The 13,521-nt window shown below is 44.0% G+C and overlaps 1 protein-coding gene across 3 annotated transcripts in view; it reads left to right on the top strand.

Moving 5' to 3' along the window:
* Positions 1-11,673, top strand: part of snapc1b (small nuclear RNA activating complex, polypeptide 1b) — a 30,306-nt gene extending 18,633 nt beyond the window's left edge. For all 3 annotated transcript variants that reach the window (XM_078234235.1, XM_078234236.1, XM_078234237.1), the window contains exons 8-10: positions 2,126-2,188; positions 4,410-4,536; positions 11,050-11,673. In XM_078234235.1, the coding sequence (XP_078090361.1) occupies positions 2,126-2,188; positions 4,410-4,536; positions 11,050-11,087 (228 nt within the window). In that variant the 3' untranslated portion in view covers positions 11,088-11,673. The remainder of the gene's footprint in view (positions 1-2,125; positions 2,189-4,409; positions 4,537-11,049) is intronic.
* Positions 11,674-13,521: the final 1,848 nt, after the last annotated feature.

The raw sequence follows: 13,521 nt of genomic DNA on the forward strand, positions 1-13,521 counted from the left end.
CTGACCCCGTCACCTCCCCTTCCCCTTCCCGACCCCGTCGCCGCCTCCCCTTCCCGACCCCGTCGCCGCCTCCCCTTCCCGACCCCGTCGCCGCCTCCCCTTCCCGACCCCGTCGCCGCCTCCCCTTCCCGACCCCGTCGCCGCCTCCCCTTCCCGACCCCGTCGCCGCCTCCCCTTCCCGACCCCGTCGCCGCCTCCCCTTCCCGACCCCGTCGCCGCCTCCCCTTCCCGACCCCGTCGCCGCCTCCCCTTCCCGACCCCGTCGCCGCCTCCCCTTCCCGACCCCGTCGCCGCCTCCCCTTCCCGACCCCGTCGCCGCCTCCCCTTCCCGACCCCGTCGCCGCCTCCCCTTCCCGACCCCGTCGCCGCCTCCCCTTCCCGACCCCGTCGCCGCCTCCCCTTCCCGACCCCGTCGCCGCCTCCCCTTCCCGACCCCGTCGCCGCCTCCCCTTCCCGACCCCGTCGCCGCCTCCCCTTCCCGACCCCGTCGCCGCCTCCCCTTCCCGACCCCGTCGCCGCCTCCCCTTCCCGACCCCGTCGCCGCCTCCCCTTCCCGACCCCGTCGCCGCCTCCCCTTCCCGACCCCGTCGCCGCCTCCCCTTCCCGACCCCGTCGCCGCCTCCCCTTCCCGACCCCGTCGCCGCCTCCCCTTCCCGACCCCGTCGCCGCCTCCCCTTCCCGACCCCGTCGCCGCCTCTTCCAGCCTTGTACATTTATAGAAATATTTATGTTCCACAGAAGTAAATCTGAAACCTAAAGCTTTAATGGATGTAGGGGAGGCGAAATAACAATGTAGTGAACTGAATGTGTATTTGATTTCTATTATTTTTACAATTGGTATTTGTCGAGATTTTGAGGGATTAGGTGATAATCCTGTCACTTGGCAAATATGCAAATAAAATATGTGAATAAATTTGCAGCGGTGGAGAGCTGAGCAAGACCCATAAATTATAAGTACGATATTGCCTCTAGCGTGCTAAATTCTGTTCCGTTTTCCCTGTGGTAAATCTGTAAAGTATTACATTTGCCACAGTATTTGTTTCCAGGCTGTGAGTACATGCTGCAGTGTTGGTTCCCTTGAGACTGGTGGTACGTTTATATTGCAGATGTTTCCGAGTGCTTCTGCAGTACTCACTCAGATTCTGTTCACTGATATTGTGTTGACTGAGCTACAAGTCTGAACTGTCACTTGCACCCTTGCTTTAATACCTTGTTTATACATTAGACTGCCATCCCATCAGCAGGGGCTGGGAAAAGTTCTTGCAGGATTGTTACCATCAGAGGTGGCCTTGCTTTCCTAGATATCTCAGCAAACTATATGCAACCAAGTTCTGAAGATGACTCTGTCACCTTATACTGTTAGAATGTGCATTCTCATTTATCTAATAACCATGTTAATTTGAATAAATGCAAAATATTAACCTTTTAATTGGGGCCAAGATAAATTCACTGGCATGTACACATCCCGTAATCTTTCCTCTCCAACATATAATTATTGTCAAGTGTTCTAAGTTGGTAGATGGTACACTGCTAATTAAGAATCCAAGGTTACCAGGGTGTGCCTTTTGTGGGTAATGTGGGTAAACCACATTAACATGGTTAATGAGAAATCCAGATTTTTGATTCGTAACAAATAATTGAGCAATCTCCGTCATCACTGTGTATGAACTCTGTGTACTGTGCTTGTATCTCTCAATATTATACTCAATGTCTACCTGCTGTTGCAACTAAACTGAGGGATGATCTTATTAACTCCAGCCTTATTAATCAAACCCTTAAGGTTATTATAATACATTTTACAGCAGATGTGAATACACAATGGAAAAACCTATTATAGCTGAACAAAGAAGAACTGTCATTTAACAATAAAAACAGATGGTACCGGGAAAAACTCAGCAGGTCTGGCAGCATCTACAGAAGAGTCATATTGGACTCGGTGTTAACTCTGCTTCTCTCTCCACAGATGCTGTTAGATCTGCTGAGCCTTTCTTACACTTGGTTTTATTCCAGATCTCCGGCGTTAGTTTAGTGTCATTTAACAAAAGTACTTTGCTCAAGTTTGTATTCTTTAAGTATATAGAAGGTAATGTTGAAACTGGTTGAAGTGCGTGTTTGTTTTTCGTAGGGTTCCAATCGTGCACAGACCCTAGCAAAGATAAAATCAAAATCATACAATTCAACAGTGACGGTTAGTATACCAAATACTCATTTTTGTTGAATAACTGGTTGTCTTTTATTACTGATTCTTGCTAAAGAATAATTGCACTGACTAATGTTTAACGTTATTAGATGGGGAACCAATTGCATAATCTTGATGGGTAATGATGTAAACTTTACTTGAGATGTCCTGAGTTTGATTCTAGACCGGGACATTAATGCGTCTTTCTCATGGAAGGCTGGTGGATGTGTAAGTGCATCTCTGAGTGTGGTTTGATCCCTGGTCTTTGCTGAGTTAGCTGATCGCAATCGGCTGAAGCATAGCAGCGCGGTTAACCTCCAGGTCCCTTGGTAAATGAATAGGTTAGCAGGACTCCCACTTGTGAAGTATATCTAATTGACCCCTGTGGTTGTAAGCCTGTGCAAGAACCAGTTGGTTAGGTTCAGATGTGATGAATCTCAGAGTCTAATGAACTTCCTAATGTTCCCCATTAGAGCTTGCACTTGAAAACTGGTCACTAATGGAAGGCACTGGAGGATTACTGTTACTGCCCAGAAACCCTCCACCTCAGTAAAAGTGCCCTTTTTAGGAGACAATTGGAAGCTAGTAAGAAGTCTCACAACACCAGGTTAAAGTCCAACAGGTTTATTTAGTAGCATGAGCTTTCGGAGCGCTGCTCCTTCATCAGGTGAGTGGAGAGTTGGGTTCACAAACAGGGCATATATATTGTGGGCGGCATGGTGGCACAGTGGTTAGCATTGCTGCCTCACAGCTCCAAGGACCTGAGTTCGATTCCTGATTTGGGTCACTATCTAAGTGGAGTTTGCACATTCTCCCCGTGTCTGCGTGAGTTTCCTCCGGGTGTTGCGGTTTCCTCCCACAGTCCAAAGATGTGTGGGTTAGGTTGATTGGCCATGCTGAATTGCCCTTTAGTGTCCGGGATGCGTAGGTTAGAGGGATTAGTAGGTTAAATATGTGGGGTTGCGGGAATAGGGCCTGGATGGGATTGCGGTCAGTGCAGACCTGATGGGCCAAATTGTCTCCTGTAGGGATTCTATGATATATATCTATATTGTCTGTATATGCCCTTTATATATCTATATATATCTATACTGTCTGTATATGCCCTTTATATATCTATATATATCTATACTGTCTATATATGCCCTTTATATATCTATACTGTCTATATATGCCCTATTTGTGAACCCAACTCTCCACTCACCTGATGAATGAGTAGCGCTCTGAAAGCTTATGCTACCAAATAACCTGTTGGACTTTAACCTGGTGTTGTGAGACTTCTTACTGTGCCCAACCCTGTCCAACGCCGGGATCTCCAAAACAATTGGAAGCTAGGCAGGGAAGGAACAATAGTGATGTAAACGGATTTTAAAAGATCATAATCTAAGTTTAATTGTTTCTGGACATAATTTTACCATGTTAGTTAAAGAAATTACACCTTTCCCCCACCTGGATGGTTTCAGTTTTACACAGTGCCATTCATTCAAGGTCACCATGCAAATAGTCTTCAATTATTTGCAGCCCCACTGCTTTTCGTGCAGCAGCATGACTGGAGTACAAGGCAAAGATTTCTACCAAACGTTCACAGACTGTTCCCTACCCAGAAAGATGTATTATTAGCAGGCAGAATTTGGTAGAGTTATACCTGCTTGGTTTAAAAAAGGCACCAATTTAGCTGTATGTCTGCTTATACCTAATCTGTTCAGGCATTGGCCACACTGCTAATGCCATTTTTGTTGTGTTCCGGACGGAACCACAAAGCAGGATTTAGGCCTTTTGAATGTGATAATTAGTGACCCAATACCTGTAAACCACTTCACAAAAATAGCCTCCAATTTCAGACCCCCCCTCCCCCCACTTCTCTCCATTACAGGAGTGCACTCCACAACCTGGGAATGCCTGCTGGAATGTCAAAGGCTAAGTCCAGTCATTTTCAGTTGGGTGACTTGTCAAATTCTAAGATGATATTGACTTATAACTTTTTCTTTTTACATCTCAATCTTCCCCTCTATCTATGTATTGTCGGTTACTGTCTACCTTTGTAGGTTTGGTCTGGCAAGCCCAGTGATGGGTCTGGGGTCAACCGTTTACTTGCGTTTCCATTCTTCATGTTTTGGTGCACTTGTTTAGGATTGAAGTTCTTGGCAGATGTCCTTTTACATTGTCATGAATGTAAAGCAACGTTGCGAGGTTGAATTGTTAAAAGCAAAAGTCACAATTTTGTTTTAAGGCACCGAGATCCCGACGGCATCGCCAAATAAAATTGGAGTCTTCGGAATCGGGGTCTGACTGGGGACGAGGGAAGAAACCCCCAAGAAGCAGGAACTCCTCCGTGAAAATACATGACAGAGAACAAGGTAATTTTTAAAAGCGTGTGTTAAGAAACGTGGATTATTTTCAAGATTGGAGCCCTCTTCAGTGTTCCTCAGGTTGACTTTAGCCAGACCAACCCTTGAGAAGCCTTTCTTGATTTACTTCTAGAAAGCGGCACGGCAGCACAGTGGTTAGCACTGGGTTCAATTCCAGCCCCGGGTCACTATCTGTGTGGAGTTTGCACTTTCTTCCCGTATCTGTGTGGGTTTCCTCCCACACTCCAAAGATGTGCGGGTTAGGTTGATTGGCCATTCTAAATTGACCCTAGTGTCAGGGGGATTAGCAGGGTAAATGTGTGGGGGTATGGGATTGGGTGGGATTGTGGTCGGTACTGACTCGAGTGACCAAATGGTGGCCTCCTGTACCGTAGGAATTCTATAAAAAAGATGGGTATTTGTTTACATGTAACCTCTGCTCCAGTCTGAAATGTAAGCATCCATTTGTCAATGATGTGAATGTGATAGCTTTAACTAACACCGGATAGTAACTAAGATTAAATATTGCAGATGCTGGAAATCAGAATGATGGGTCATGGACCTGAAGCTTGCGTTCTTTCTTTCTCTAATGCTACCTAACCACCTGTTTACTTCCAACATTTTCTGTTTTTATGTCTGAAGCTTGCTGTTTGATATCAGGAACAGTTGTACTGCTTGCATGAAAAATGTCCTACTGGTGTCACAATAATGGAAGATGGTTGATATTTTTTGTTTTATACATGGAGATTATTGAATACCTGAGCAAAAATAATAAATGGTCTTCCTAGTTGGGATGACTTGCTGATCATATACCCTAGTGAAGGGTCACAGAACAAACATAATCATTTTCATGCTTTATTTTTTAACAATTTGATGGCACGCTGGTTCCTTTCTTCTTCTTCACAAGATGGTAGTCCTCAAAAGAAAAGTGATGTTTGAGGGCTAAACAGTTTAAAACTCAACACTGATTACTGCTACCTAAGCTCTGTGATCTGCCCACCAAGTACTGCTGATGATGACAGCAAGTGCCTCTGTCTGTTCTAATTTCGAAATAGATTTCTTGCCGTGGGTTGGATTATTTTCTCACTAGATTTGCCCAAGAAGGCAGAGTGGTTCTGGCATATTTGCTTGTCAGTGTTCCATGGATTTTAGTTGGCTGAACCCCGACTCCAACCTCTGCACACTTGGGTGGTCCCAAAGCCTTGCCTTTTGCTGAGCATAGAACATTACAGCGCAGTACAGGCTCTCGATGTTGCGCCGACCAGTGAAACCAATCTAAAGCCCATCTAACCTACACAATGACCTCCATTGGCTCTGTGGTATAGATAAGTGAAGTGACTGTATTGGACAATAACCTGCTCTTTATGTCAGGCAGGTGGAAGCTACTTTAGGTGGGTTTCTCAGTGGTGTCAGCACATTGGGTCTCTCTGTATGTCGGACCTCACAAACAAATAAAAAAAACCCATGAGTAGTATTTCGAGACTGAGGAACCAGTCATCACTAAGTGTTCTCGTTCTGTTGCTAATGGGTTATTTAGATAGGGTCAAAACAGATGAGAAAGGACATAAATCTGATCTCATCCATTTTTGATGTTGTGTCAGTTAATTGACTCGAGGATGAACCCAAAATGGTTCAAAATGATAATCACTTTTTACATGAAAACGTTCTTCTGGAGACCTGTTTTAACCTTTCACCAGCTTAATAAGGGACAATTACAAATGATTGAAGAACCTATCTATTAGAACTTCTTGCACTATTTCTTGCTTGGCTGTATCTCGTGATGTCGAAATTGCAAAGGACACACTTCCTGCCTATGTGCAGTACCTGTGTTGATGATATAGCCCACATACCTCATGCTGCACGCTGTGCTTAATCTCAATAATAGCCTTTTTCCATTCCCAATGGACCTACTCTGTTTAGTCAGCAAATACAACCTGCAAATAATGTTTGGAATCTTATTGCAGACGGACTGAAAAGTAGCAACTCAGATCCTGAGCACAGGGAATCTGGGTTTGGAAGACCATGACCAGAGCAGCTGCCACCTGACACATAGGCAGATGGATGGAAGGGCAGGCAGGTTCCCCAGACCTCCTCGCCCCAGACTCCTGATCCCCAGGGCCCAGCTTTAGCTTCAACTGCACTTTCCCAGCCCTGAGTCCAAAGATGTGTGGGTTAGGTGGATTGGCCATGCTGTAGTATCTGCGTGGGTTTCCTCTGGGTGCTCCGGTTTCCTCCCACAGTCTGAAAGGCATGCTGGGTTAGGTGCATTGACCTGAACAGGTGCCGGAGTGTGGCGACTAGGGGAATTTCACAGTAACTTCATTGCAGTGTTAATGTAAGCCTTACTTGTGACTAATAAATGAACTTTTGAATTGTCCCTTAGTGTCCCAAGATGTGCTGGTTGGGTGGATTGGCCATGCTAAATTGCCTGTTAGTGTCGGGGGACTAGCTAGGGTAAATGCATGGGGTTAGGGTCTGGGCGGGATTGTGGTTGGCGCAGACTCCTTCGGCACCGTAGAATTCTATGATGGCCCTGAGAACCCTAACAAGCGGCACCAAGTCAACTCAACACCGGCAGAGCCTCATGTAATACCAGATACCTGACCAATGGGGAAAATAGTGCATGAATGGTTGGATGCAATGTAAGATCAGTGCTTCATGTCAGCAACAGGAGGTGGTGTTTTTGCTTATGGTGCCATGGGTCTACATCATTTAACAACCTGAGCAAAATACTGGCATGCTGGAAATATTCAGTAGATCTTGCAGCATATGTGGAAGACAATACAGAGTTAACATTTTGGGTGAATAACTACGGTTGACAGGACCCTCAGTCATGTCTGTTCTATTTTCCACACATCTGGTCTCACCCCTTCCCACTTGTCCTCTCCTCTGAGAACCACAACAGGGTTTCCCTTGTTCTCTCTTTCCACCCTACCGGTCTCCACATGCAGCAGATCAAATTCTAGCATTTCCTCTATGTCCAGCATGAAACCACCACCAAGCACATCTTCCCCTCCTTTAGTATTCCAAAAGGCCATTCATTTCAACAATTTCCAATCAGAAGCTGTGTCCCCATTTTTCAGGTAGCAGTTGTTGGCAGTGATGCTGCTTGTTCCTGTTTAAATCTCCTGTCAGCCCATCTTTTTGTCTCTTTACTTTGTCCATTACCAGCTAATTTTACCTTCCAATCATCATCCCTTTTGTCATTTATTCTCTCTCCCTTCCTTCCTGCCATCATATCACAGATCTCCCCCATTTGTTCTTTCCTCCCATCAATTGACAGCACTTCATAAACTTGATACCTCGTCTCTCTTCGCACTCTGGAACTTGGCTGTCTCTCCTAAACAAATATTTAGCTACTTTTAAAGCCTGCTATGAATTCTGCTACCACTGGTTTCTGATTGGATATACTGTGTGCTAACAACAAAACCTCAGACAGCCCTCTTAACCTCTTCCTTTTGGTGACAGAATTATAGGGTGCTGATTTATTTCAATACTGTTTGAAATCGCACCCTGATCTAATAGTATAGACTTTTTGAGAGGATGCGATATTTTAGGGACTTGGTTTATACACATTAACATCTTGTGGTATCCATTCTCATTTCACGCATTAAGATTTTGTGACTGAATAACATACTGTCATGGTCATTGAAGATTCCATTAAAGTAATTCTGTCATCACGCAACATGCAGCTGAGAGACGTAGAATGGTTACCTTGGAAACTAGGAGCAGAAACCTCAGCATTCCAGTAACAAGTACAGACCCTCGTAAAGATTTAGAATGTTGCTTGACTGGGGAAGGAGCAGGAGAGCAAACATCTATTGTATCGTTGTTATACATTCACCATTCTTCCCAGCTTCATTTCCTCCCCACTCCATCAAAAAAAAATTAGTTTTTAGGCTGTTACCTAGCTATTTCTCTCTCATTCAGCACCAGAGAGTCCTGGTTCCCTGTGAAACACTGTGCGGGCTTCATACATCTAGGGCAGAATTTTCCTGTCCTTCCTGCTACGGGAATCGCAGTGGGCGGGACACGGACCATGCAAAGGTCTGCTGACCTTGGGTGGGATTTTCTGGCTTTAGCGCAAGCGCAGCTGGTAAGACCCGCCCCCAGTATCTGATGCTATCCCCAGCTGAAGGGTTGAATAGAATTTTTGTCATTGCCTTTAGTATGTGGAATATGTCATGAATCTTCTCGCAATCTTCTGGATCTGGGAAAGTTGTTGAATAAACCAGATTGCCACTTGGGCTATAGACCAGGGAGCTGGTTTATTGCCAATAACAGACAAGCAGTGGCAGGAGTAATTTACGGAACTTAACTGTTCATTGTTGAATACAAAAAATGAATAAACCAGGCGCTTAAAGAAAGAAGAACGATCTTGCCTTTATGTGGCACCATTCACAACAAGATGCTCAAAGTGCTTCACAGCCAGTGAAATACTTTTGAAATGCAGCCGTTGTTGTGATGCAGAGAATTGCGGCAGAGGGTTTTCACAGTGAGGTCCCACAACTGGATCATCTGTTTTTTCCCTTATGTTCGTTGGAATAAATATTGATCAAGATACTGAGGAAAACTTGCTGCCTTTTTCCTCCCAAATAATGCCACAGGATCTTGTACATCTATCTGAGAGACAGATAGGGCTTTGGCTTTACTTTTCATCTGAAAGTTGGCACCTCTGACAGTGCAGCACCTCCCTTAGTTCTGCACTGAAGTCTTAACCAGGGTTAAGTGCTCAAGTGTCTGATGGAGCTTGAACTCACAACCTTCTGTGTCACTGCAGTTGACTTTTGTAGTTGCACTGGACAAAAGGTAATCACAATAACTATTCTGTTTCTTGGAAAAAGAAGTATTTATTATTAAAAAAAAGTTTAATAATAAATAGAGGGTTTACAACCCACAGACCTGAACCGTTAACTGTTTTTGTCTCTCCGCAGATGCTACCTAACCTGCTGAATCTTACCAACATTTTTTGTTTTTGTTTATCATTGACAGTGGTTATTGTTCTAATTTGCTCCGAGTTTGTACAAGGACAGTTCTGTTGTCCAGCTTGGGACCTTATAGGGATGTGGGATATAACCTGGGAAAACACAAAATTAACTTCCTCATGCTCCATAACCCTCTAAAAATTAAAGTAACGTATTTAGCGTTTTCAACTGACCAGCCCGTCCTGGCTTCCCCAAGCTCCTAATTGCTCTTCCTTCCGCATTTTTCCATCTGCCTAAAAAAACAATTACTCCAAACTTCTTCACCTTCCCCAGATTCCTTCACTCTTTCCCAAATGCCACTTCAGAATTTTTGCCATTCGTGACGGATGGCACAATATACTGTGAGCAAGAATTCCAAATCTCCTGTTTGGAGGCAAGGCCTTAAGAACATGAACAAAGAAAATTACAGTGCAGGAACAGGCCCTTCGGCCCTCCAAACCTGCACCGACCATGCTGCCCGATTTAATTAAACCCCCTACCCTTCCGGGGACCATATCCCTCTATTCCCATCCTATTCATGTACTTGTCAAGACGCCATTTAAAAGTCACTACCGTATCCGCTTCCAAAACCTCCCCCGGCAACAAGTTCCAGGCACCCACTACTCTCTGTAAAAAATCTGCCTCGTACATCTTTTAAACCTTGCCCCTCGCACCTTAAACCAATGCCCCCTAGTAATTGACTCTTCCACCCTGGGAAAACGCTTCTGGCTATCCACTCTGTCCATGCCTCTCATAACCTTGTAGCCTTCTATCAGGTCGCCCTTTAACTTCCGCCGTTCCAGTGAGAACAAACCAAGTTTCTCCAACCTCTCCTCCCAGCTAATGCCCTCCATACCAGGCAACATCCTGGTAAATCTTTTCTATACCCTCTCCAAAGCCTCCACGTCCTTCTGGTAGTGTGGCGACCAGAATTGAACACTATTCCAAGTGTGGCCTAACTAAGTGTTAACGACACTAATTTTGGTCCATTATTTCGGACAGTGACCCTAGAACTGGCTGTCGCATGGAATGTGGACATGTGACTTGGATGATTTTTTTTGTCCCATCTCGGTTACACACCATTCCTGGCAGGGAGAGAGACAGTTGGCAAACCTGCTCCCAGGCTGCCACTGTGGCACCAGTCATCAAGAGGTTTATGTGAGCAGATGGGACTGTCTTTTCCTCATGCTTGGTGCACTGTTGTGCTGCTCTTTTCAATTAGTTGCTGAAGCTTTAATGACCTCTGCTTTAACTGTACAGCTTGATGCCAGCATTTTCATGACTGGGGGCAGAAGCCCTTAGAATGAACTTGTTTATTTCCCAGGCAACGACAAATTTTTAGGGATATGTGGTTTTGGATTTATGTACGACTGACAATCAAGCTCAGGAGGACAGCACACAGACTGTTCGGCCACTGCTGAGACTACTTAGGCAATAACCTTTACAATAATCAATGCAACAACTAGACATAGGAGTCAGTCGATCAGTTGATTGCATTTAGCTTGATTGGTTTAGTTGAATTACAGCTGCCTGATACTAATATTCCGTTTGTTTGTAGATCCCCCACCACCCAAGAGGAGACGACGAAAACGTTGAAATGGATGTAGAATAATTTGAGCTGCTGCACTGTAACCTCTGCAGTTCCAGTGATGTGGCCAAAAATGAAGCTAACCCCTGTTGCAACCGCATGGATCAAAGCCTGTGAGCAGTGGGTTGTCTGATTTCAGTAATGCACATTAAAATGCAACTGTTACTTTTGACTGAGAATGTAAATGGAAATACTGTTTTCTTGTGTTTTCTTGTATTACGGATACCCTGTTGTTATTTAGCAACGAGCCTCGAATTGTGTCTGAGTAGTGAATTGTGAAAAGGTCCCTGGGTCGATTGTAAACCCACTGATATGCATTCTTCTGTTTAATGTTATACATAGTAAAGTACAATTTGGTTTACTTATGATTTCTGATCATATTAGATTTTCACCATTTAGGTAACCTTTTGAGAAAGTATTATTATTCTTCATCTGTTTCTGTGGTATTATACTTATTAATGCATTGATACGGATTGGTCAATACAAGGCTTTTAGAAACTATTTTAGATGTGTATGACTTTGTTTTTAGGATGTTTCAAGTCAAAGTCTCCAAATTGACACTTGAAAACTAAAATATAAATTGAGTTGACTCTGTATGGTCTCTTTGTTGTGGCCCTGCATCTTTGTCCATGTGAGTATTATTCCATCCTACACGTGCAATGCTATGCTCAGCTGTAATACCTTCTCTTATTATTATTGCTCGGCAGATGTAGGTGGGCAAACTCACTCTGGCTGACATAGTTCTTTAATTATCAGTATCGGCAGCTAATATTTTTAAATTGGTGTCTTTTTTTTAAAACCGTATTCTGTCATACAATTTGTCATCTGTGAGTCAATGTGTCAAATGAGATTTTGCAATAAAAGACAATTTTCAAAAGCTTAGTCAAAATTCAGATTAGGATTGCACATTTTTAGACATTGAACCTATATTCAAGATGCACAATGAGCTAGTAACATTGAGATAATGTAAGTAGCACCCATTGTCCAATGCTGTTATAATCCCATTGTCTCACTGGATTCCAGTAAAAATGTGATTGATGTCATGGCAGAGAGCAGCTATTGCTATGCTTGTAGTGCATCTTTAACAGTGATATGGTCAAACGGTTTTTATGCCCTGTCATGTATCCATCATCCCACATCTCCACCTGGGTTTCATTTTGATATGTTGGATGGTGCAGCACAATAATTGACAACAGGAGCAAAACCAGGTGCCTCTCAAATGTGGCTCTGTTGGTTGCTGAAAGTGCGAAGACTTGGAGCAGTTGTAGGAGGATATTGAAGAATTTCCACAGCTCAAGGGACGCTCCAGTAATCCTGGTTCCAGCAGTGATGGTTAAACCTGCACTGGGTTTTTCAGTTAACAAGGGACAATGTTTCAGAAGGCAGCACTTTGTGGGTGATAATTGTGCAGTTGAGCTGCTGACTGCTACGGGTTAATGCAAAAGGTTGAGGTGTACCTCTAGGGCCTCTTGGTCCTGGCATTAACATGAAGGTCTGGTTTGAGTAAGGTAACAGGTTATAATGATACAGCATCTTTATCTTCCCGAATGCACTTTGCAGAGACAGAAATGGACACCGGACCAAAGTAGTATGACCAAAAGCTTCTGTAAAGGAAGAAAGGGAGGAGAAATTGGGGGTGGGAATTGCAGAATGTAGGCTTGGATGAAGATGAATCTGGCAATAGTGAGGCCAGAGTTGGAAGAATGGAAAATTTGGGAATGGGTTGATTATGGGTGGGGCCATCAGTAAAGATTGCACATGGATGAGCATTATAAATTTGAGGTAATGGATGGGCGACTATGCCAATAAGGACAGGGTGAGTGCCTCCCTTATCGCTTCTGAATGTGCCCACCCTTTTACATAACATGTCTAAAGAATTTTCCAAAATAATGTTTAATTCTTCTGTTACATCCTCATGACACCCTTCAATATTCTGGGCGCTTTCTACTGTATGGTCAAGGATACTTATTGTTCTTTGTCCTCACTTTTAGCTTCCATTATGTTTTACCCCTATTGTAAATTAATGTACTTTTCACAGCCCTATTTCTTTCACCACCTTGTTTTGTGTCAGTAGCTATTTGGAACCGAATCTGATTATTTTCCCACAGAGCTATGATCCTGAAAATAGCCTTGCTTTATCCTCTTTGAAATGTTCCCTGAAAGTGTTCTATCAATCTTGAACTGAAATATGTCTCACTGTTGCACCTTTGTGAGAGGTCTTGTGTTGCTGTAGGAAACACCCCACCTCTGAGCCAAAAACTCTGGGTTCAGATCCCACTACCAAGAATTGATGGCCATGGTGGATGCATTCAATAATGGCTAAATTGGCTATCAACCCGTAAATCCTTCCAGTACGCCCATGATTGCCCTCCCACCACCACAATCATCTTCCTTTGTGCCAGGTATGACTCCAAACAGCGGAGAGTTTTCCCCTAATTCCCA

Source organism: Mustelus asterias, chromosome 18 (assembly GCF_964213995.1).
Source record: "Mustelus asterias chromosome 18, sMusAst1.hap1.1, whole genome shotgun sequence".
Classification (NCBI taxonomy): domain Eukaryota; kingdom Metazoa; phylum Chordata; class Chondrichthyes; order Carcharhiniformes; family Triakidae; genus Mustelus; species Mustelus asterias.